At 44.9% G+C, this 21,621-nt stretch overlaps 1 protein-coding gene across 1 annotated transcript in view; it reads right to left on the reverse strand.

Moving 5' to 3' along the window:
* Window positions 1-21,621, reverse strand: part of ODAD1 (outer dynein arm docking complex subunit 1) — a 254,860-nt gene that overhangs the window by 91,325 nt on the left and 141,914 nt on the right. Inside the window, exon 11 of the mRNA XM_077457426.1 lies at window positions 17,088-17,256. Within this exon, the coding sequence (XP_077313552.1) occupies window positions 17,088-17,256 (169 nt within the window). The remainder of the gene's footprint in view (window positions 1-17,087; window positions 17,257-21,621) is intronic.

Raw genomic sequence — 21,621 nt, forward strand, 5'->3', positions numbered from 1 at the left:
TAATGCTGATGGCATGTGCAGTAAGGGCAAATGGAAGTAGCATCAGTAACATCAGTATAGAATAAATTAACATAAATTAATTTAAAGTGGTTGTAAACCTCTGATATGAAATATGAACAAAGCATATCCTTCTATACTGTATACAAGTGTCATATCTGTCTGCTGCTTTGTTCCTCTGCTATTACCGTGTTTCCCCGAAAGTAAGACAGTGTCTTACTTTCTTTTTATCCCCAAAAGCCCCACTATGTCTTACTTTCGGGGTATGTCTTATATTGGAAAAAAATTGTCGAATTTTTTGTTTTAACCATAAAATTAACATTTATTAACAACCTGAACAGTATTGTATTCACCACAAAACAGTTTTATAAAAGGAAGTGCCAAGAATGTCTTGTTACAACATTGCATAACATGTAAAACAATGAAAAATGGTAAGAACGAACAGTGGAAAACATTACTGCTGCTCCCGCGGCCTCCACATCCCTCCGCTCATCCCGCTCTAACCGTCCGCATCCCGCAGTTAAAGGGGCACTGACAGCTAAAAAAACTGTGTAAAATGTGTTTTTTTAGTGTATATGCATTTTACCTTCTGTGACGGGCGGGGGGGGGAGGTTTCTTTGGAGTAGGGACGTGCCCGAGTAAATTTGCATATGGTAGGCGCGTCCTAAGCCGTCAAACAGCTCATGTGGGCACAGCAAAATGCAAACCTGTACCTACACCTGTATCTAACCCAGTGTGATACAGTACCACCTGCTGTATTTAATCCAGTGTGACACCTGCTGATACCCACTGGGTTACATACAGCAGATGATACCCCAGTATGCCAGTGTGTATGTTTTACTGATGTATGATTAATACTGTGTGCATTACCGTATTTTAAGCAGGAGGCGGCAGTGACAAGTGCAGGGGACGGCGCGGTGACGTATGGAGAGGGGGACAACTCAGGCGTGGGCAGGAGGCGGCGTTAATTAAGATCAGAGGGAAATGGCAGACGCGGCAACGTATGGAGAGGGGGACGGTGCGGACGTGGGCAGGAGGCGGCGCACAGCTAGATGAGAGGGAGGCGGCAATACCCCCGTGTTTCCCCGAAAGTAAGACATATGTCTTACTTTCGGGGTACGGCTTATATTAGCCGACCCCTCTGAAACTCCCGATACGTCTTACAATCGGGGGTGTCTTACTATCGGGGAAACATGGTAGCATGAATCAATTCTGACATTTTTTCCAAGAGGAAAAAGGTGACAGGAGAAGGAGCTCCAGCAGATTGACAGTCTTAGCTCTGTACTTGTGTGCTATGTGAAGGGGGGGTCTCTTAGCTCCAATCAGCTCTCAGAGCTCTCCTCACTGAGCTCTGCAGAGTGTAACTTCAGCCCTCTGCCCCTTTTTTCTGACAGCTCAGAAAAGCTTATAAATGCTGGACTTTTAACAGGTGTAGAGAAGAGAAGACTGCAAATAAACAGGTACAACTTATGTAGGAAGATTTGTTTCATCCTCCTACGTATGGGTATATGGGGATATGGCTGCGATGTGCTCAAAAAACAAATAGTGAGTATTTAATAAATATAATGTGACAATATGTACTCAGACCTAGTATGAGTGTACCAACAATTGTGCAGCAATCTAAAAGAATCAGTACTTAATCCATAAACAGTACATATAAAACAAAAAATATGTGCAAATTGCAAGTGAATAATCAAGTGATTGAACACTGACTAAAAATCTGTATAACAACTAATTCTAAATTGAGTGAAAAACATGACTTTAGTGAAAAATGTGTTTAGTTTTATGTTTGAAGATAAATATAAAGGGTCAAGTTTTTCACAAAATTTAGAATTAGTTATACTGATTTTTAGTCAGTGTTCAATCACTTGATTATTCACTTGCAATTTGCACAACATTTTTGTTTTATATCTATATGGGTATATGTAAGGGTTTACAACCACTTTATCCTCTACCCTCCTTCATGAACAGGCCATTTTTTACAATACGGCACTGGATTACTTTAAATGACAACTGCATGGCTGTGCGACACAGTACCCAAATAGAATGTATATCCTTTTTATTCCCACAAATAGAGCGTTTTTTTTTTTGCTATTTGTCCACCTCTGCAGTTTTTATTTTTTGCTGTATACATTATTTTGAAATATTTTGAAAAAAAAACAATATTTTTTTACTTTCTGCTGTAACACACATCTAATAAAAGAATAAAAATAATAAAATGTCTTCATCAGTTTAGGCCATTTTGTATTCTTTACATATTTTTGGTAAAAAAAATCCCAATAAGCGTATATTGATTGGCTTGTGCAAAAGTTAAAGCGTCTACAAACTATGGGATATTTTTATTTATACATTTTTTACTAGTAATGACGACTTATAGTGGAACTGCGATACTGCGGTGGACAAATAGTACACTATTTAATGTACACACGACTGGACTTTTCGGCAGCAAAGTTCCGACGGAACGAATCCGTCGGACAATTCGATTGTGTGTATGCAGGTCCGATGGACCAAAAACGGCACAAGGGCAACTATTGGCTACTGGCTACTGAACTTCCTTTTTCTAATCCCGTCGTACGGCATTCCGTTAAACGATTGGACTTTGGTGTGATCGTGTGTAAGCAAGTCTATTTCAGCTGAACTCCATCGAAAAGACAGCTGAAAAGTCTGTCAGAGTTCATTCTGACAGAAAGTCCGGTCGTGTGTACGTGGCATAACTGACACTTTTTGGGGACCAGTGACAATAATACAGTGATCAGTTCTAAAAAAATATGTACTGTCACTGTACTAATGACACTGGCTGGGAAGGGGTTAACATCAGGGGCAATCAAAGGGTTAAATATGTTCCTAGCCAGTGCTTGTATACTTTGGGGGAGGTGCTTTTACTAAGGTAAGGCATAGATCTGTGTCATGGATCTGCAGTAATGTTCATGTCTGTCTGCTTACCTCTGTGTTCAGCTTAAGAGACTGGCCGCCTGTTCACCTGTCTGCTTAAGTAACCTTCCCTCAAGAATGGCTCCAACCAGCCCCTAACTGGGAACACTATATTAACATGTGCACTGCAAGCCAGCCTCGCTGATCAATATTGTGTGTTTGGCTTCCTGTGTGCTTCTTGCCGTGTGCTCTATGTCTGATCCTGTTAACCGACCTTGGCTTGTTCTTGACTGTCTCTGTCTGGTTCATATCTCGACCTTTAGCTGTTCTTTGACTATCCCTGCCTGCTTGTTCCCCGACATTTTGGCTACCGTGAGCATGAGCTGGGGGACCATGGGGGCCACGACCTGGAGCTAGTTGCAGCGTAGTCCATCCCCACCATCAGGGGCTCTGGTGAACACCTACTGGTTTTTAGATTCTGCGCAATAGGGAATCTCATGCTTTAGCTCCCAGTGTGACCCTTGTTGGTGCTCCAAAAAGCCTGCTTTCCTGAACCACCCAGAGCTCCATCCGCAGCAGTCAGTCATATGGTCCACTACCTTAGCGGTGCACTTCTGACCCCAAAGGGGTGCATCTGTCAACTTACTTCAGGTGACCTGACAGTTTGATCAGCCATGGACCCGGTTGATGTGTCGCTACCAGCAGATGACCCATTGCAGGGCATAGTCCACAGACTCGAGACCCAGGAATCTAACCAGACTCAGGTAAAGAGATTTCTCCAGGATTTGGCCTCCCACTTCGAGAAGCTTCAGGCCTCCTTAGAAACCCCTGATTCAGCAACTCTAATCACAATCGGTGGCTGTACCTGTTTCGTTTGCAGTCGCAGTAACACAGTGGCTTCAACTGCCAGCTCTGTCCCGTTTCTCTGGGGACTTCAAGGCCCGTAGGGGGTTCCTCAGCCAGTGCACCATTCACTTTGAACTTAAGCTTCAAAACTTCTCGTCCGTTTAGGCAAAGATAGCCTATATTATTTCCCTCCTCTCCGAAGAGGCAAAAGCCTAGGCAGCCCCCTGTGAGAGAAGAATGATCCAGTGGTTTCTAGCCTGCCTGACTTCCTGAAGCTCTAACCGGGTCAGGTTTCTTCAGCGGCCAATGCCCTTTTATGTCTTCTCCAAGAATCTTCTTCTGTGGGACAGTATGCTCTTCAGTTTTGTATACTAACAGCTGAGTTGAGCTGGAATAATGAGGCCTTAGTTGCAACCTTTTTACATGGTCTCTCTCAATGAGTTTAAACAATCCGATATTCCCTTTCAAGAGAGGTCCCTAGAAAAAAGACGCCAACACTCCCTGGTCCCTAGTCAGCCTGAATTCTCCTCCCTTCATCCCGTGGAGCATCTTCTTCCACCTGAGGAACCTAGGCAGCTGGGCTAGACCAGGCTAACCCCCGAGGAACGTGCTAGGCGCAGAACTCTGGGCCTGTGTCTCTATTGTGGGGGCAAGGGTCACTTTCGTGACTCCTGCTCACTTTGTCCAGGAAAAGCTTGGGTCTAATATATCTGGAAGGTGGAGTATTGGACCCAGAAACATCATCTTCTTGTCTTCTTCTTTCAGTGTTCCTTCGTGTAGGCGCTTCCTCTCAGTCGGTCTTGGCATATCTGGATTCCGAGGCTGCTGGCAATTTTATGGACTGGAGAACTGCATCTTCCAGGAAGCTTACCCTTTTGCCCCTCACCATGCCACTGGTGGTCTCGGCAATTGATGGCACTGTTCTTCCAGGGGGTTCTATCTGCTTCCAGACTCTCCCTGTTAAGATGTCGGTAGGGATACACCACAGGGAGTGGATATCCTTCCTTATCCTACCTAAGGCCTCAACCCCCATCGTATTGGGTCTTCCTTGGCTACAGCTCTACTCTCCACACATGGACTGGACTTTTGGGCAGATCCTGGCTTAGGGTCCCTCCTGTTTCTCATTCTGCCTACTCAAAGTTGCCCCAAAGGAGACTCTGCCTAGGGGCCATACTACCCTCTGTCCATCCCAGAGACCCAGACCATGTCAGAGTATGTCGCTGAGAATCTAGAGAGAGGGTTCATCCGAAATCCTCATCACCTGCAGGAGCAGGGTTCTTTTTTGTTCCCAAAAAAGATGGTACCTTAAGACCCTGCACTATCCCCTATCGAGGCTTAAACCCGGTGACAATCAAAAATCATTACCCCTTACCATTAATATCTCAACTATTCAACAGATTGAAAGGTGCCTCCATTTTTACCAAGCTGGATCTCAGAGGTGCATACAACTGATCCAGATATGCGAAGGTGACGGATGGAAAAACGTGTTTAACACTAGAAATGGGCATTACGAATACTTGGTTATGCCTTTGGGTTTGTGTAATGCCCCAGCTGTGTTCCAAAACTTTGTCAACAAAATCTTCATTGATCTGCTGTATCAATTTGTTGTCATCTATCTGGATGACATTCTCATCTTTTTGGAAAATCTGCTTCTCCACAGAGCCTATGTCTGGATTGTACTTCAGCGCCTTAGAGAGAATAATCTGTATGCCAAGCTGGAGAATTGTTCTTTTGAATGTTCTGAGTCCAGGTTCTGGGATTCTTTGTCTCTCTTTGGGTCTTTGTGTGGATCCTGGAAAGGTCTCAGCCATTACCAACTGGCCTCTTCTTGCCAGCCTCAAGGCCACACAGCACTTTCTTGGCTTCACAAATTATTTTAGACAGTTCATTCGGAATTACTCTTCTATTGCTGCGCCTATTATCGCCTTGACCAAGAAGGGTGCAAATGCAAAGAAATGGTCCCCTGAAGCTGTCTCTGTATTTCATGATTTGAAACAGGCCTTTGTTTCTGGACCTCTCTTGAGGAGACCTAACCCTGTTGATCCATTTTTTATTGAAGTGGACTCTTCCCTAATGGGGGTGGGAGCTGTGCTTCTTCAATCCTTTGAGAATAAACGTCAACCATGTGCGTTCTTCTCCAAAAAAATTCTCAGGCACAGAAAAATTATGCTATTGGTGATCTGTAACTTTTTGCAATTAAATTGGTGTTTGAGAAGTGGCATCATCTCTTGGAGGGTTCCCCTAACTCCATAACGATTTCCACTGATCATAAAAATCTGCAGTACCTACAGACTGCAAAACGCCTGAATCCCAGATAGTCCAGGTGGAGCCTTTTCTTTTCCTGCTTTAATTTCATGATTACGTACAAACCTGGTTCCTGCAACAGTCAGGCTGATACACTCTCTAGTCATTTGACACTTTGAATGCTCATTCTACCACCCTGGAGTCAGAAATTCCTCCTGGCAAGACCTTCCTCCCCACTGAGCTAAGAGCTTTGCTGGGGACATGATTCCAAGGTGGCAGGTCATATTGGGTTCGAGAAATATTCCACCTCCATGGCGTTCCTTCTCATATTGTTTCTGACAGGGGTGTTCAATTTACTTCTTGCTTTTGGAGAGCCTTTTGCAAACCCCTAAATATCGTCTTGGATTTTTACTCTTCGTACCACCCTCAATCCAATGGACAGACAGAGAGGGTTAATCAGGATTTAGAGGCTTTTCTCCATACCTTAGTCTCTGCTCATTATGACGGTTGGTAATCTCTACTTCCGTGGGCTGAAATCTCTCACAATAATCATGTAAACACCAGTTCCCAGAAGACACCCTTTTTTACAGTTCATGGAAGACACCCTCAGCTCCCTCTTCCTATGACCTGTTCTCCAGACATTCCAGCTTTGGCTACGGCTCAGGAATCTGTCAATTCTATTTGGGATGACTTTCATGATTCTCTCTGGACAGCTGCTGACAAATTAAAAGCTTTTGCCGACCATCGCAGCCGTAAACCGCCTTCTCTACAACCAGGGGACAAAGTCTGTCTTTTCACCAGAAACACTAAGCTCCGGGTTCCTTCACTGAAGTTTGCCCCAAGATTTATTGGCCCATATTCCCTAGCTTCTAAGCTGAATCCAGTTCTTGACAAACATCAGATTCCTAAAAGCCTCAAATCTCAAACTTCTTCCATGTTTCCATTCTGAAGCCTTTAGTCCTCAATAAGTTCTCTTGTCCTCTCCCTACTGTGGCTCTGGTTTCAGCAGTACAAGGTTAGTCAAATTCTGGATTCCCGGCTCTGTAAAGACATTCTTCAGTAGAGATGGACGAACTTCTGACGGGACGTTTCGCCAGCGCGAACGCGGCCGAAAGTTTGCGAACCGCAAAGTTTGCGGTGGGCCCCAATGACTTCAATGGCAGGCGAACTTTAAAAACCTACAGGTCATATTTCCAGCCACAAAATAATTTTCTAGCTGTGCACACATAGTCCCACCACATAGCCACTGACATAACACATGTATGAAGTGAATCTGGGATCGACAACTACAAGCATTATTTTTTTATATGTTAAATTTTGACAATTCAGGACTCAGTAGCGCATGAAGGCAATGGAGGAGAGGAAAGGTCAGGGTAGGATATGAAGAGGGTGCAGGAGATGATCACCAGCACCGAGATAGAGAGCACTGACACCAGCACCGTGATATAGAGCACTGACACCAGCAACGTGATAGAGTGCACTGACACCAGCACCGTGATATAGAGCACTGACACCAGCACCGTGATAGAGAGCACTGACACCAGCACTGAGATAGAGTGCACTGACACCAGCACCGTGATATAGAGCAATGACCCAGCACTGTGATTGAGTGCACTGGCACCAGCACCGTGATATAGAGCACTGACACCAGCACCGTGATAGAGTGCACTGACACCAGCACCGTGATATAGAGCACTGACACCAGCACCGTGATAGAGTGCACTGACACCAGCACTGTGATATAGAGCATTGACACCAGCACCGTGATATAGAACACTGACACCAGCACCGTGATAGAGTGCACTGACACCAGCACCGTGATATAGAGCACTGACACCAGCACCGTTATAGAGTGCACTGACACCAGCACCATGATATAGAGCACTGACACCAGCACCGTGATAGAGTGCACTGACACCAGCACCGTGAGAGCACTGACACCAGCACCGTGATAGAGAGCACTGACACCAGCACTGTGATATAGAGCACTGACAACAGCACCGTGATAGAGTGCACTGACACCAGCACCGTGATATAGAGCACTGACACCAGCACCGTGATAGAGAGCACTGACACCACACCAGCACCGTGATAGAGAGCACTGACACCAGCACCGTGATAGAGTGCACTGACATCAGCACCATGATTTAGAGCACTGACACCAGCACCGTGATAGAGTGCACTGACACCAGCACCATGATAGAGTGCACTGACACCAGCACCGTGAGGTTGAGCACTGACACAAGCACCGAGATAGAGTGCACTGACACCAGCACTGTGATATAGAGCACAGACACCAGCACCGTGATATAGAGCACTGACCCCAGCACCGTGATATAGAGCACTGACACCAGCACCGTGATAGAGAGCACTGAGACCACACCAGCACCGAGATAGAGAGCACTGACACCACACCAGCACCGTGATAAAGAGCACTGACACCAGCACTGAGATAGAGAGCACTGACACCACACCAGCACCGTGATAGAGAGCACTGACACCAGCACCGTGATAGAGAGCACTGAGACCACACCAGCACCGAGATAGAGAGCACTGACACCACACCAGCACCGTGATAGAGAGCACTGACACCAGCACCGTGACATAGAGCACTGACACCAGCACCCAGATAGAGAGCACTGACAGCAGCACTGATACCAGCAACTCGCTGGGCCCCAAAAATATGACACCGCTCAACCTCCTCAAACAGGAGGGTACGGGCATATAGTACGGTGTGCTTTTTTTGTACAAGGAAGTGAGCCAAATGTAGAAAAAAAGGTCTGTGTGCTCGATTAAATAAATTGTTTATAGGGATAAACATGGTCTACTGGTCACATGTGTTAAATTCCTCCGAGATCCATGCCTCATTCAATTTTAGAAATGTGAGGTAGTCAACATTGTCGTGAGCTAGGCGAGTGTGCTTATTGGTCACAATCTCCCCTGCTGAGCTGAATGTCCTTGCGGACAGGAGACTGGATGAGGGGCAAGCCAACAGTTCCATTGCAAATTGGGCAAGCTCTGGCCAGAGGTCAAGCCTGCCCACCCAGTAGTCCAGGGGTTCATCACTCCTCAGAGCGTCCACATCGGCCGTTAACCCGATGTAGTCGGACACCTGTCGGTCTAGGCGTTCCCTGATGCTGGATCCGGATGGCACCTGTCGATGGGTCGGCTGAAAGAATGACCTCATATCAGAAGTCACCAACACATCTTCAAACCGGCCTCTTCTTGCAGGCGCTGTTGGATTGGTACCCGCAACTCTTTCTTTGGGAGTGGGAATTGCTCCTCTGCCAGCGCACGCAAAAGCAGAATGCAGCATTTCTCGAAGCAAGGCCTGGAAGTGCTCCATTGTGACAGCCCTCTGTGACGGTGGTAACATTTCCGCCATTTTGTGTTTGTATCGGGGGTCTAAGTACGTTGCCACCCAGTACTGGTCCTTGACCCTTATGCTTTTTATACGGGGGTCCCTGTTAAAACACTGGAGCATGAAGGCACCCATTTGCACTAAACTGGAAGCGGTGTGGTGGCCAGGCTCCTGCTCATCATCCAGGATAATGTCATCCTCCTCGTTCTCCTCTCCCCATCCACGCACAACCCAAAGGATCCCAGAAAGGTTTAAAGCATGCTCTTCTTGCTCCTCCTCATCCGCCCCGGCACCATCCACCTCTGACTCTTCTTCAGACTCCTGTTGTTGACTTGTCTCAGATAGAGTAGCCCCCCCGGAAATTAATCCAGCATTGTGACTTCCTCATCTTCCTGCTCCTGCTCCTCCATGGCTCGACAATGGCACGACACAATGCACGCTCCATAAAGAAGGCATAAGGTACCATGTCACTGATGGCGCCATGGCTGCGACTGACCAGTTTGGTGATCTCATCAAAAGGCCGCAGAAGTCTGCATGCGCCGCGCATGAGCAGCCACTGGCGCTGTGAAAAAAAAAACAGCTCCCCAGAACCTGTTCTGCCACAGAGTTTATACAGGTAGACGTTAACTGCACGTTTCTGCTGGAGCAGCCTATCAAGCATATAGAAGGTTGAATTCCATCGCGTTGGGCAATAGCAAATAAGACGTCTGACCAGCAGATTGTGTCGCCGCTGAATGTCAGCAAGGCGAGCCATGGCCGTGTAAGATCTTCTGAAATGGGCCGAGATTTTCCTTGCCTGCCGCAAGATGTCCTGAACCCCAAGGTATTTGACAACGAATAGCTGCACGACCAAGTTTAAGACGTGTGTCATGCATGGCATGTGCATAATTTTGCCCTGTTTTAATGTGCTAAGCAGATTGGCACCGTTGTCACACACCACTTTACCAACTGTCAAATTGAGCGGTGTTAGCCACTAATCTGCCTGTGAACGCAAAGCTGAAAGGAGTGCCGGGCCAGTGTGGCTCTTGGCTTCTAGGCACAACAGACGCAGTACGGCTTGGCAACGTCTCACCTGGCATGTCGAATAGGTTCTGGGGAGCTTGGGCGGCGCAGCGGAAGAGACTCTAGCAGCGGAAAAGGAGGAGTCAGCTGAGGAGGAGAGGGAGGAGGATGGAGTAGGAGAAGAAGAGCCAGGCCTGCATGCAATCCGTGGCGGTAAAACCAAATCTACACGGGCGCCACGGGTTACATGTTTGATGGCCGTCAGAAGGTTCACCCAGTGGGCAGTAAAAGTGATATACCTTCCCTGCCCGTGTTTGCTAGACCACGTGTCTGTGGTCAGATGTATCTTGGCACCGACACTGTGTGCCAGAGATACATTCACTTGCCGCTGAACATGGCCATATAGCTCTGGGATGCCCTTCTGTGAGAAATACTTCCTTCCTGGGACCTTCCATTGTGGTGTTCCAATGGCCACAAATTTTCGAAAGGCCTCCGAGTTCACCAGTTTATATGGCAGTAGTTTGCGGGCTATCAGTTCTGACAAGCCAGCCGTCAACCGTTGGGCAAGAGGGTTATCCGGCATCATTATTTTTTTACGCTCTAGAACGCTTGGCCCACGGAAGCCTGCCTTTTTGCAGAAAAACGTGAGCTTGCTGTGATGGAAGGTGGAGTGGAGGACAATTGTGAGGAGAGAGGAGAAGTAGAAGACGAGGCTGGACGGTGAGAGCCTGGAGTGTGGCTTTGTGTCATTAGCGGACACGTTACAAAAAGCCCACACTGCGGAGCCATGTGTTGGCGTCCTGGGAGTGCCAGATGTGACCGTACATGGTTTATGCCTTGCTCCTGATACATTCGCAGTCTGCTTTGTCCCTCCTGTGCAATCTAAGTTCTTCCTGCTTCTCCTCCCTATCTGCTGGTCCATATCTCCCTCTGAACTCCACTCCCCTTCCTCTCTTGTGGGCACCCACGTGGCATCAGTAGACACGTCATCATCGACGTCACCTTCCCCACCGCTATAATTAGAGATCTCGGAGTAGGCAGCAACAGCGGGGACAAACCTTCTCCTTGGGCTGATCTGGGTACTGTCGTCAGACTGCTGAGCGGCGGTTGTTGCTACCTCCTCTTCCTGATCCAATGCCAAGAGTGGCTGCGCATCGGAAATGTCTTGATATGGATCAGAAAATAATTTCTGTGACTCAAGCGGAAGGTATATGGTGGTGGTGGTGTTGGTGGTAGTGTCTTTGGGGGTGCACATAGCAGAGAGTGAAGAAGAGGGTGCAGATCGAGAGGATGAGGAGGGTGCAGAAGAGTAAGGCTGAGTGAGCCACTCAACCAAGTCTGGTGCGTCCTTTGACGTAATCGCACGTACCTTCAGCAATTTGCCACTTTGGCTCAAGTCTGTTGCTCCTGCCCTACCCCTACCACCCCATGCGGAAGGGCTTGCCTCTTCCTCTGCCTGTCATTTTTTCAATGACCCTGTGACAAAAGTCTCTAGAGAAGTGCAGTATGTATGTGGAAGAAGGTATATAACACCCCGCTTCAATCTGTTGTTTTTGGGAGCCACTGGTCTATCACACCAGTGATAATACTTTTTTTTATTGAGTTTGTCGCTCTCTGTAGTATCGCTGCAGAACCGCTCAGCAGTCACAATGCTGCACAGTGGAAATGCACTATACTATGCTTTATAAATGTGCAAGTATTTTATACGTGTATTACACACCTATATACTGCCCACCAAATAGTACACCTATACCAGTCCTTACAAGGACCTTTGTGGACCAAGTAGCTAGTGATTTGCAGACTGTACCTCAGTCCCTACACTGATAAAGAACTGATGCAGAATAGGGCAGCAATCTGCAGCAGTGCACCACAACCCTCCAAATAATACACCTGTATCAGTCCTTACAAGGACCTTTGTGGACCAAGTAGCTAGTGATTTGCAGACTGTACCTCAGTCCCTACACTGATAAAGGACTGCTGCAGAATAGGGCAGTAATCTGCAGCAGTGCACCACAACCCTATATATTGTTCACCTATACCAGTCCTTACAAGGACCTTTGTGGACCATGTAGCTAGTGATTAGCAGACTGTACCTCAGTCCCTACACTGATAAAGGACTGCTGCAGAATAGGGCAGCAATCTGCAGCAGTGCACCACAACCCTCCAAATAGTACACCTATACCAGTCCTTACAAGGACCTTTGTGGACCAAGTAGCTAGTGATTTGCAGACTGTACCTCAGTTCCTACACTGATAAAGGACTGCTGCAGAATAGGGAAGCAATCTGCAGCAGTGCACCACAACCCTATATATTGTACACCTATACCAGTCCTTACAAGGACCTTTGTGGACCAAGTAGCTAGTGATTTGCAGACTGTACCTCAGTCCCTACACTGATAAAGGACTGCTACAGAATAGGGCAGCAGTCAAGTATAATATTCTTTCTATTTTTGGAAGAAAGTATATTATACGTGTACAACCCTATATACTGTACACCTATACCAGTCCTTAACCACTTCCCACCCGGCCAATGCATATACACGGCCGGGTGGGAGCCGTCTACTCCTGATAGGACGTTCGGGAACGTCATTCAGGAGTAGCGGGATCGCGCGCGCGCGCCCGCGCAGCGGCGCGATCCCGATGTGCTCGTGTCACCCGGACACGGCACATCTCAGATCGGCAGGAGGGCTCTGTGATTGGCCCTCCTGATCACATGACGGCCGTGTCCAATCACGGCCGTCATGTGATGTAAACAAACAGCCGGTTGCTAGGCAATCGGCTCTCCTCTCCTCACACGGAAGTCACCGCTGAGGAGAGGAGAGCAGAACGCTGCAGCCGGCTGATGATCAGTGAGTATGGGCTGCTTTTTACAGCTTTTTACTCACTGATCATCAGTGTAGTGTACACACACAACACACCACACAGTACAAACACAGTCCCCACATATGTCCCCAAAACACACATGTCCCCAAAACATACATGTCCCCAAATAATAAAAACACATGTCCCTAATAATAAAAACATGTCCCCCACATATGTCCCACTAAAATCACATGTCCCAATGATTATCTGCACACATATGTACGTGATCACCTGCACACATATGTACATGATCATTTGCGTACATATGTCCGTGATCACACAAACCAATTATTATACACTTAACGGAATTTTTTTTACCAAAAACATGTAGCAGAATACATTTTGGCTTAAATTTATGACAAAATTAGATTTTATTGGATTTCTTTTCAAATAGAAAAAAGAAAATATTGTTTTTTTTCAAAATTTCCGCTATTTTTGCGCTTATATCGCAAAAAAAAAAAAAACGGAGTCGTGAATAAATAACACCAAAATAAAGCTCTATTTGTGCGAAAAAAATGATAACAATTTCATTTGGGTACAGTGTAACATGACCGCGCAATTGTCACTGAAAGAGCGAGAGCGCTGAAAGCTGAAAATTGGGCTGGGAAGGAAGGGGGTGAAAGTGCCCTGTATTGTAGTGGTTAAAAGGACCTTTGTGGACCTAATATTAATAGCTAGCTAGTGATTAAACTGACTGTCCCTGCTGCACACAGCGTCCTGTCCCTCCCTGCACTGACAAAAGACAGGCTGCTGCAATCACCAACACAGCAGTGCACTGAACCCTATATACTGTACACCTATACCAGTCCTTAAAAGGACCTTTGTGGACCTAATAGTAAAAGCTAGTGATTAAACTGACTGTCCCTGCTGCACACAGCGTCCTGTCCCTCCCTGCACTGACAAACCACAGGCTGCTTCAATCACCAGCACAGCAGTGCACTCTACCCTATATACTGTACTACACCTATACCATACCAGTCCTTAAAAGGACTTTTGTGGACCTAATAGCTAGCAATTTGTGTCACTACAGTCTCTCCCTGCTCCACACAGAGTCCTGTCCCTACACTCATATAAGACAGAATGTAAAATGGCCACCAGATCAGGTCTATTTATAAGGTAGGGGGAATGTCCAATTGTCCATGTGCTGAAATGTCTCAATTGGCTCTCCTGTACCCCGTGATGGATGTGTCATCATGGGTTAAAGTTCTTTCACACTATAAACACATATGTCCACCGGGCGAACAGCAGCAATAGTCCGCCGAACGCGCGAATCGCGAACACACATAATTTGCCGCGAAACAACCGCCGGGCAAACAGTTCGGCCATCCCTATTCTTCAGTACCTTGTGCATTGAAAAGGGTTTGGTCCTGAGGAGAGGTCTTGGATCACTGCATCTGATGTCTTTGCGCCTAGTCTGTTGAGGAGGTTTCCCTCCAAGCTTGGGCCCAAGCAGGGGAGGGGGAGGCCTCGTAAGCGGGGGGGGGGGGGGGGGCTGGGGGGTACAGTCACAAATCTGCAGTAATGTTCATGTCTGTCTGCTTACCTCTGTGTTCAGCTTAGGAGACCGGCCGCCTGTTCACCTGTCTGCTTAAGTAATCTTCCCGCAAGCATGGCCCCACACCAGCCCCTAACTGGGAACATTATATTAACCTGTGCACTGCAAGTCAGCCTCGCTAATCAATATTGTCTATTTGGCTTCCTGTGTGCTGTGTGCGACCTGGAGCCAGTGGCAGCGAAGTAAATACCCACCATCAGGGGCTCTGGTGAACACCTGCTGGCTCTTAGATTTTGCACCCTGGGGAATCTCATGCTCGAGCTCCCAGTGTGATTCTTGTTGGTGCTCCAGAGCATCTGCTTTCCTCAACCACCCAGAGCTCCATCTGCAGCAGTCAGCTGTAGGGTCTACTAACTTAGTGGTGAACTCCTGACCCCAACGGGGTGCATCTGTCACCTGGCTTCAGGTGACCTGACAATCTGTGTCCCTGCTTTGCAGGAACACAATATCAATGCCTTCCCTACTGACAAAACGGTGATCTGCCTTGTTTACACAGTACCAATCGGCGGGAGCCAGTGGACATTGAGTGTGATCACAGTGGGAGTGGGCCACCAGCGCCCCAGACACGGAAGTGTCAGATTACATAATAGATACATGATCTCCCACAGAGCGGCCACCCTGCCGCATTACATCTACGGTGGGCAAGTGGTTATTTATTAAAGTTATAACCACCAGTTACCATAGTTATTATATCAGTGTTTCATGTCAACAGTAAATGTTACCTATTTCCAGTGTACAGGTACTATTAAAGTAGAACTAAAGGTTAACGTTTTCTTTTCATTTTGGACAGAGCAAGGGAGGGTTATAACCCCTCTAAGGTTTTTTTGGCATCTGTGTCAATTGGGGAGATTTCCTTTCACTTCTGGTCTCATAGCCAAACAGGAAATTAATCCCACCAGGGTCACCAGAACTAGTGTCCCCGGTGGAAGATTTCCCCTCTATTTCTGTTCTGGGGACACCCCAGAATTCAGGAGTTTCTTTTCCTTGCACTTTTTATGATATCAGTAAACAGGGCAAATAGAGAGGGTAAATCTCCCTGATGGGAGCACAAATGACAATAAGAACCTGATATATGTTATAATCCTGCTACACTTAATCCATGACTAAGAAAACTGTATAATTTAAAGTTATGATATTTACCACCTGCCTGTATTGAAATAGTCATGCTTTATTATACTGTTTTCTCCAGAAATGTATCCACAAGTTCATACTCCAATCTCTCTAATGATTGTGAGCGTGCAACACCACCACTCCCATTCCAAGACAACCAATCCTCTCTTTCTACTAAGCCAACTTTACATTATTAGAACTTTATTAAATGGCCTCCAGAACCAAACATATGAGTTTAATAATAAAATCAGGGTAAAAAAGTGTAGCCAAATGGCTCCTTACATTTAAAAGTGCCTGTCCCGGCACTGGGGCTGCTGGCTTGTCAAAGAGAGTGGTGTATGGAGTCAACTTTGCGACCACCTCCGTGGATGTTGTGCGTTCCACTGGCTCACACCGACAACCAAAAGGACCAGAAATGGCGTAGGGTAACATGATCAGGTACTACCTCGCCGTGGTCACAGTCTTATAGTGTGGATGGTTACTAGGGAAAGCTTTGTGCGCAGCCTCAGTTATCCTAGGTTTGGTGAAGGATCACTTAGTTTCTGTTGGAAGACATCGTCACATTTGGAAGAATTTGTTTGGTGGACTCTCATGTATTTTTTCGATTGATCTGTTTTTTATTTTATTTATATTTGCAATCATGTTGGGACTTTATTCACTTATATACTATACTTTTTTGTCCAGGTGGACAACCTAAATTTGCACCTACATTATCTGTGATTCTAATTAATGTTTTCCATTTAACTGTTTGTAATGGGACCACTAAATAGTTAATGATTATTCAAGATGCTATCCACCACAGCGCCCCCCTACACCAATTTTTTCACATGCCGATAGGAGTACACTACTCTTTAAGGGGAGCAGCAGGTTTATTTATTTTCATTTGTTTATTCGTTTTTTACATTTTGGCATAGTTTCACTTTATTTTCCAATAGTCTTACTAATGCTTACATACTGGAAGACATTAGCACATTATGGCTTTTTTTTCCATAAGGCCATACTTCATAACCTCTGACTATTTCCAAGAACCAAAAGTAGGACTAGTCCAATGTCTTGGGAAACATGCCCGTTTATAACTAAATAAAAGACATGGGGTAAAGCGTGGTTGACATCATTATATACTGTACTGCTGTTTGTCGAAAATCCTACAAATGGATACACTGCAGGTGATATTTCAAACACTTTACTCTTCAATTCAGGCATCATAGCGCCTGGAGAGAAAAAGAGACAAGATCCGTACCTGCTTTCAGCTGATCTAAAATTTTCATGACTGCCTTAAGCTGCTGTTGGTAGCCATCTGCTTGTTTTACTGCCTCCTCTTCTTTACTCTCAATGTTCTTAAGGATGGACCGGTGTTCCTGCTCCAGACGCACTCCCTGGCCTTTGAATTCTTCAATTTCTTTTTTGATCTGTGGAATACAGACACTTTTCACCGCCTGTATGTCTAAACCCAGAGGCTTGCTCAAAGATGTAACCAGTGAAAGGTGTCACGTTTTAGTGATACATGTGTTTTGACATTTACTTTAACAGTCAACACAAAGGCTACAGAAACCGTATTGGAAGTAAAATGGTTATGCATTAATTAGAAAAAATATATATATATATATATATATATATATATATATATATATATATATATATATATATATATATATATATACACATTATCTCACAAAGGTGAGTACACCCTTCATGTAAATATTTTGATATACCTTTTCATGTGACAACACTGAAGAAATGACACTTTGCTACAATGTAAAGTAGTGAGTGTCGGGCTTGTATAACAGTGTAAATTTACTGACCCCTCAAAATAACTCAACACACAGCCATTAATGTCTAAACTACTGGCAACAAAAGTGAGTACACCCCTAAGTGAAAATGTCCAAATTGGGCCCAATTAGCCATTTTCCCTCCCTGATGTCATGTAACTCGTTAGTGTTACAAGGTCTTCGGTTTTTACAAGAAAAACAGAAATGGAAGGCGTGCACACCTAGTGCATTACCAAAGATAATTTAATAATATTATTTTTTTTATATAAAAGTGGGTACTCACAAAATGCAACTGACAAAAGGCTATAAAAACAGTGCATGGATAAGGAAGGCAGCATCCACAAAGTTTTAATAATGGAAAATCCTTAGCGCTGACATTAATAAATATGTAGGATTACCATACATGTATACGAAACACCCAAATGACTAGGTGCAACCATGCCAGTGTTCTATCACCAAAAAAGTATATAAATGTATGTATAATGGTGCGCTCTGGTCAACTTCCTTTTACACAATCTATACTTGGAAAAAAACAGGGATACCAGTCCTGCGACTACTATAGGGGATATACGCTGAACACCTTGCCGTGCAAAAATGCAATAATAGTATGTGAACAATAAGCAAAAAAGTTATATAAAGTGCTAACAAATTTATGTGTACTAACCAAAAAATACGAAAAAATACTCAGCACTAATCACACAAACATGTGCAGATAGACCAATAATGGATGTTACTGGCCACAAACCTCCTTCACATCCAATACAAAGTGCTATTTGTGCTAATTGCTATTCCATGAGCAACAAAGCTCCCAATCCCAAAACTACTTCAGGGGAAGAGTATTATACAAAGTTGCAGTAGTGTCATATATAATTGAATAGTTTAAAGTGCATACAGGATTTAGTGTAAACAATTTGACAAAGTGCAAATCAAACTCTGCAATTTTTGCAAATGAATAAACCACACCACCATTTTATTTGACATCTGTTACTCCACACCTTGAAAGACTTATTAGCACTGGAAGTGACTGTGTTTTAAGGTCTTAGGTGTGAATGGGGAGCAGGTGTGTTAAATTTGGTGTTATCGCTCTCACTCTCTCATACTGGTCACTGGACGTTCAACATAGCCCCTCATGGCAAAGAACTCTCTGAGGATTTGAAAAAAATGAATTGTTGCTCTACATAAAGAAGGCCTAGGCTATAAGAAGATTGCCAAGACCTTGAAACTGAGTTGCAGCACGGTGACTGATACCATACAGTGGTTTAACAGGACAGTTTCCACTCAGAACAGGCCTTGCCATGGTCAACCAAAGACATTGAGTGCACGTGCTCAGCGTCATATCCAGAGGTTGGCTTTGGGAAATAGACATATGACTGCTGCCAGCATTGCTGCAGAGGTTGTAGGGGTGGGGGGTCAGCCTGTCAGTGCTCACACCATGCACTGCACACTGCATCATAGTGGTCTGCGTGGCTTTTGTCCCAGAAGGAAGCCTCTTCTAAAGATGATGCACAAGAAAGCCCGCAGTTTGCTGAAGACAAGCAGACTAAGGACATAGATTACTGGAACCATGTCCTGTGGTCTGAGACCAAGATAAACTGTTTTGGTTCAGATGGTGTCAAGCGTGTGTGGTGGTAACCAGGTGAAAAGTACAAAGACAAATTTGTCTTGCCTAAAGTCAAGCATGGTTGCAGGAGTGTCATGGTCTGGGGCTGCATGAGTGCTGCCGGCACTGGGGAGTTACAGTTCATTGAGGGAACCATGAATGCCAACATATGCTGTGACATACGGAAGCTGAGCATGATCCCCTCCCTTTGGAGACTGGGCCGCAGGACAGTATTCCAACATGATAACGACCTCAAACACACCTCCAAGACGACCACTGCCTTTCTAAAGATGCTGAGGGTAAAGGTGATGGACTGACCAAGCATGTCTCCAGACCTAAAGCCTATTGAACATCTGTGGGGCATCCTCAAACAGAAGGTGGAGGAGCGCAAGGTCTCTAACATCCCCCAGCTCTGTGATGTCATCATGGAGGAGTGAAAGAGCACTCCAGTGGCAACCTGTGAAGCTCTGGTGAACTCCATGTCCAAGAGGGTTAAGGCAGTGCTAGAAAATAATGGTGGCCACACAAAATATTGACACTTTTTTGCCCAATTTGGAAATTTTCCCTTAGGGGTGTACTCACTTTTGTTTCCAGCAGTTTGGACATTAATGGATGTGTGTTGAGTTATATTGAGGGGACAGCAAATTTACACTGTTATACAAGCTGTACACTCACTACTTTACATTGTCGCAAAGTGTCTTTCTTTCTTTCTTCAGTGTTGTCACAGGAAAAGATATAATAAAATATTTACAAAAGTGTTAGGGGTGTACTCACTTTTGTGAGATACTGTATATAAATAGTATATACAGACAACAGAGCACAGCCATTAAAACGAATCTAATAGTGTGAAAGAAAGGAACAGACTTCATGCAATTAGGGTTACTAAGTTTGTTTTCAGCAATGATGTCCTTATCATGAGTCAGTTTAACCACTTTCAGACCGGACCATTTTGCTGGTAAATGACCAGAGGTCTTTTTACACTTTGGCACTGCGCTGCTTTAACTGGTAATTGCGCGGTCATGCAATGTTGTACCCAAACAAAATTTGCGTCCTTTTCTTCCCACAAATAGAGCTTTCTTTTGATGGTATTTGATTGCCTCTGCGATTTTTATTTTTTGCGATATAAACGTAAAAAGACCGCAAATTTTGAAAAAAAATGATATTTTCTACTTTTTGTTATTAGAAAAATCCAATAAACTCAATTTTAGTCATACATTTAGGCCAAAATGTATTCAGCCACATGTCTTTGGTAAAAAAAAAGTCAATAATTGTATATTTATTGGTTTGCGCAAAAGTTGTCACATCTACAAACTAAGGTACGTTTTCTGGAATTTACGCAGCTTTTAGTTTACGACTGCCTATCTCATTTCTTGAGGTGCTAAAATGACAGGGCAGTACAAAACCCCCCCAAATGACCCCATTTTGGAAAGTAGACCCCCTAAGGAAATTGATAAGAGGCATGTTGAGCCCATTGAATATTTTATTTTTTTGCCTCAAGCGATTGAATAATGACAAAAAAAAAATTTTTTTTTTTTTTTTACACAAAGTTGTCACTAAATGATATATTGCTCACACATGCTATGGGCGTATGTGAAATGACACCCCAAAATAAATTCTGCTGCTTCTCCTGAGTACGGGGATACCACATATGTGGGACTTTTTGGGAGCCTAGCCGCGTACAGGGCCCCGAAAACCAAGCACCGCCTTCAGGCTTTCTAAGGGCGTAAATTTTTGATTTCACGCCTCACTACCTATTACAGTTTTGAAGGCCATAAAATGCCAAGATGGCACAAAACCCCCACAAATGACCCCATTTTAGAAAGTAGACACCCCAAGCTATTTGCTGAGAGGCATGTTGAGTCCATGGAATATTTTATATTTTGCCACAAGTTGCGGGAAAATTACAAACTTTTTTTTTTTTTTTTTTTTTTCACAAAGTTGTCACTAAATGATATATTGCTCATGCATGCCATGGGCATATGTGAAATGACACCCCAAAATAAATTCTGCTGCTTCTCCTGAGTACGGGGATACCACATATGTGGGACTTTTTGGGAGCCTAGCCGCGTACGGGGCCCCGAAAACCAAGCACCGCCTTCAGGCTTTCTAAGGGCGTAATTTTTTGAGTTCACTTCTCACTACCTATTACAGTTTTGAAGGCCATAAAATGCCAAGATGGCACAAAACCCCCACAAATGACCCCATTTTAGAAAGTAGACACCCCAAGCTATTTGCTGAGAGGCATGTTGAGTCCATGGAATATTTTATATTTTGCCACAAGTTGCGGGAAAATTACAAACTTTTTTTTTTTTTCACAAAGTTGTCACTAAATGATATATTGCTCACGCATGCCATGGGCATATGTGAAATGACACCCCAAAATAAATTCTGCTGCTTCTCCTGAG

This window comes from Lithobates pipiens, unplaced genomic scaffold, assembly GCF_037356315.1.
Source record: "Lithobates pipiens isolate NorthernLeopardFrog02 unplaced genomic scaffold, aLitPip1_a1.2 Scaffold_27, whole genome shotgun sequence".
NCBI classification, from domain to species: Eukaryota; Metazoa; Chordata; class Amphibia; order Anura; family Ranidae; genus Lithobates; species Lithobates pipiens.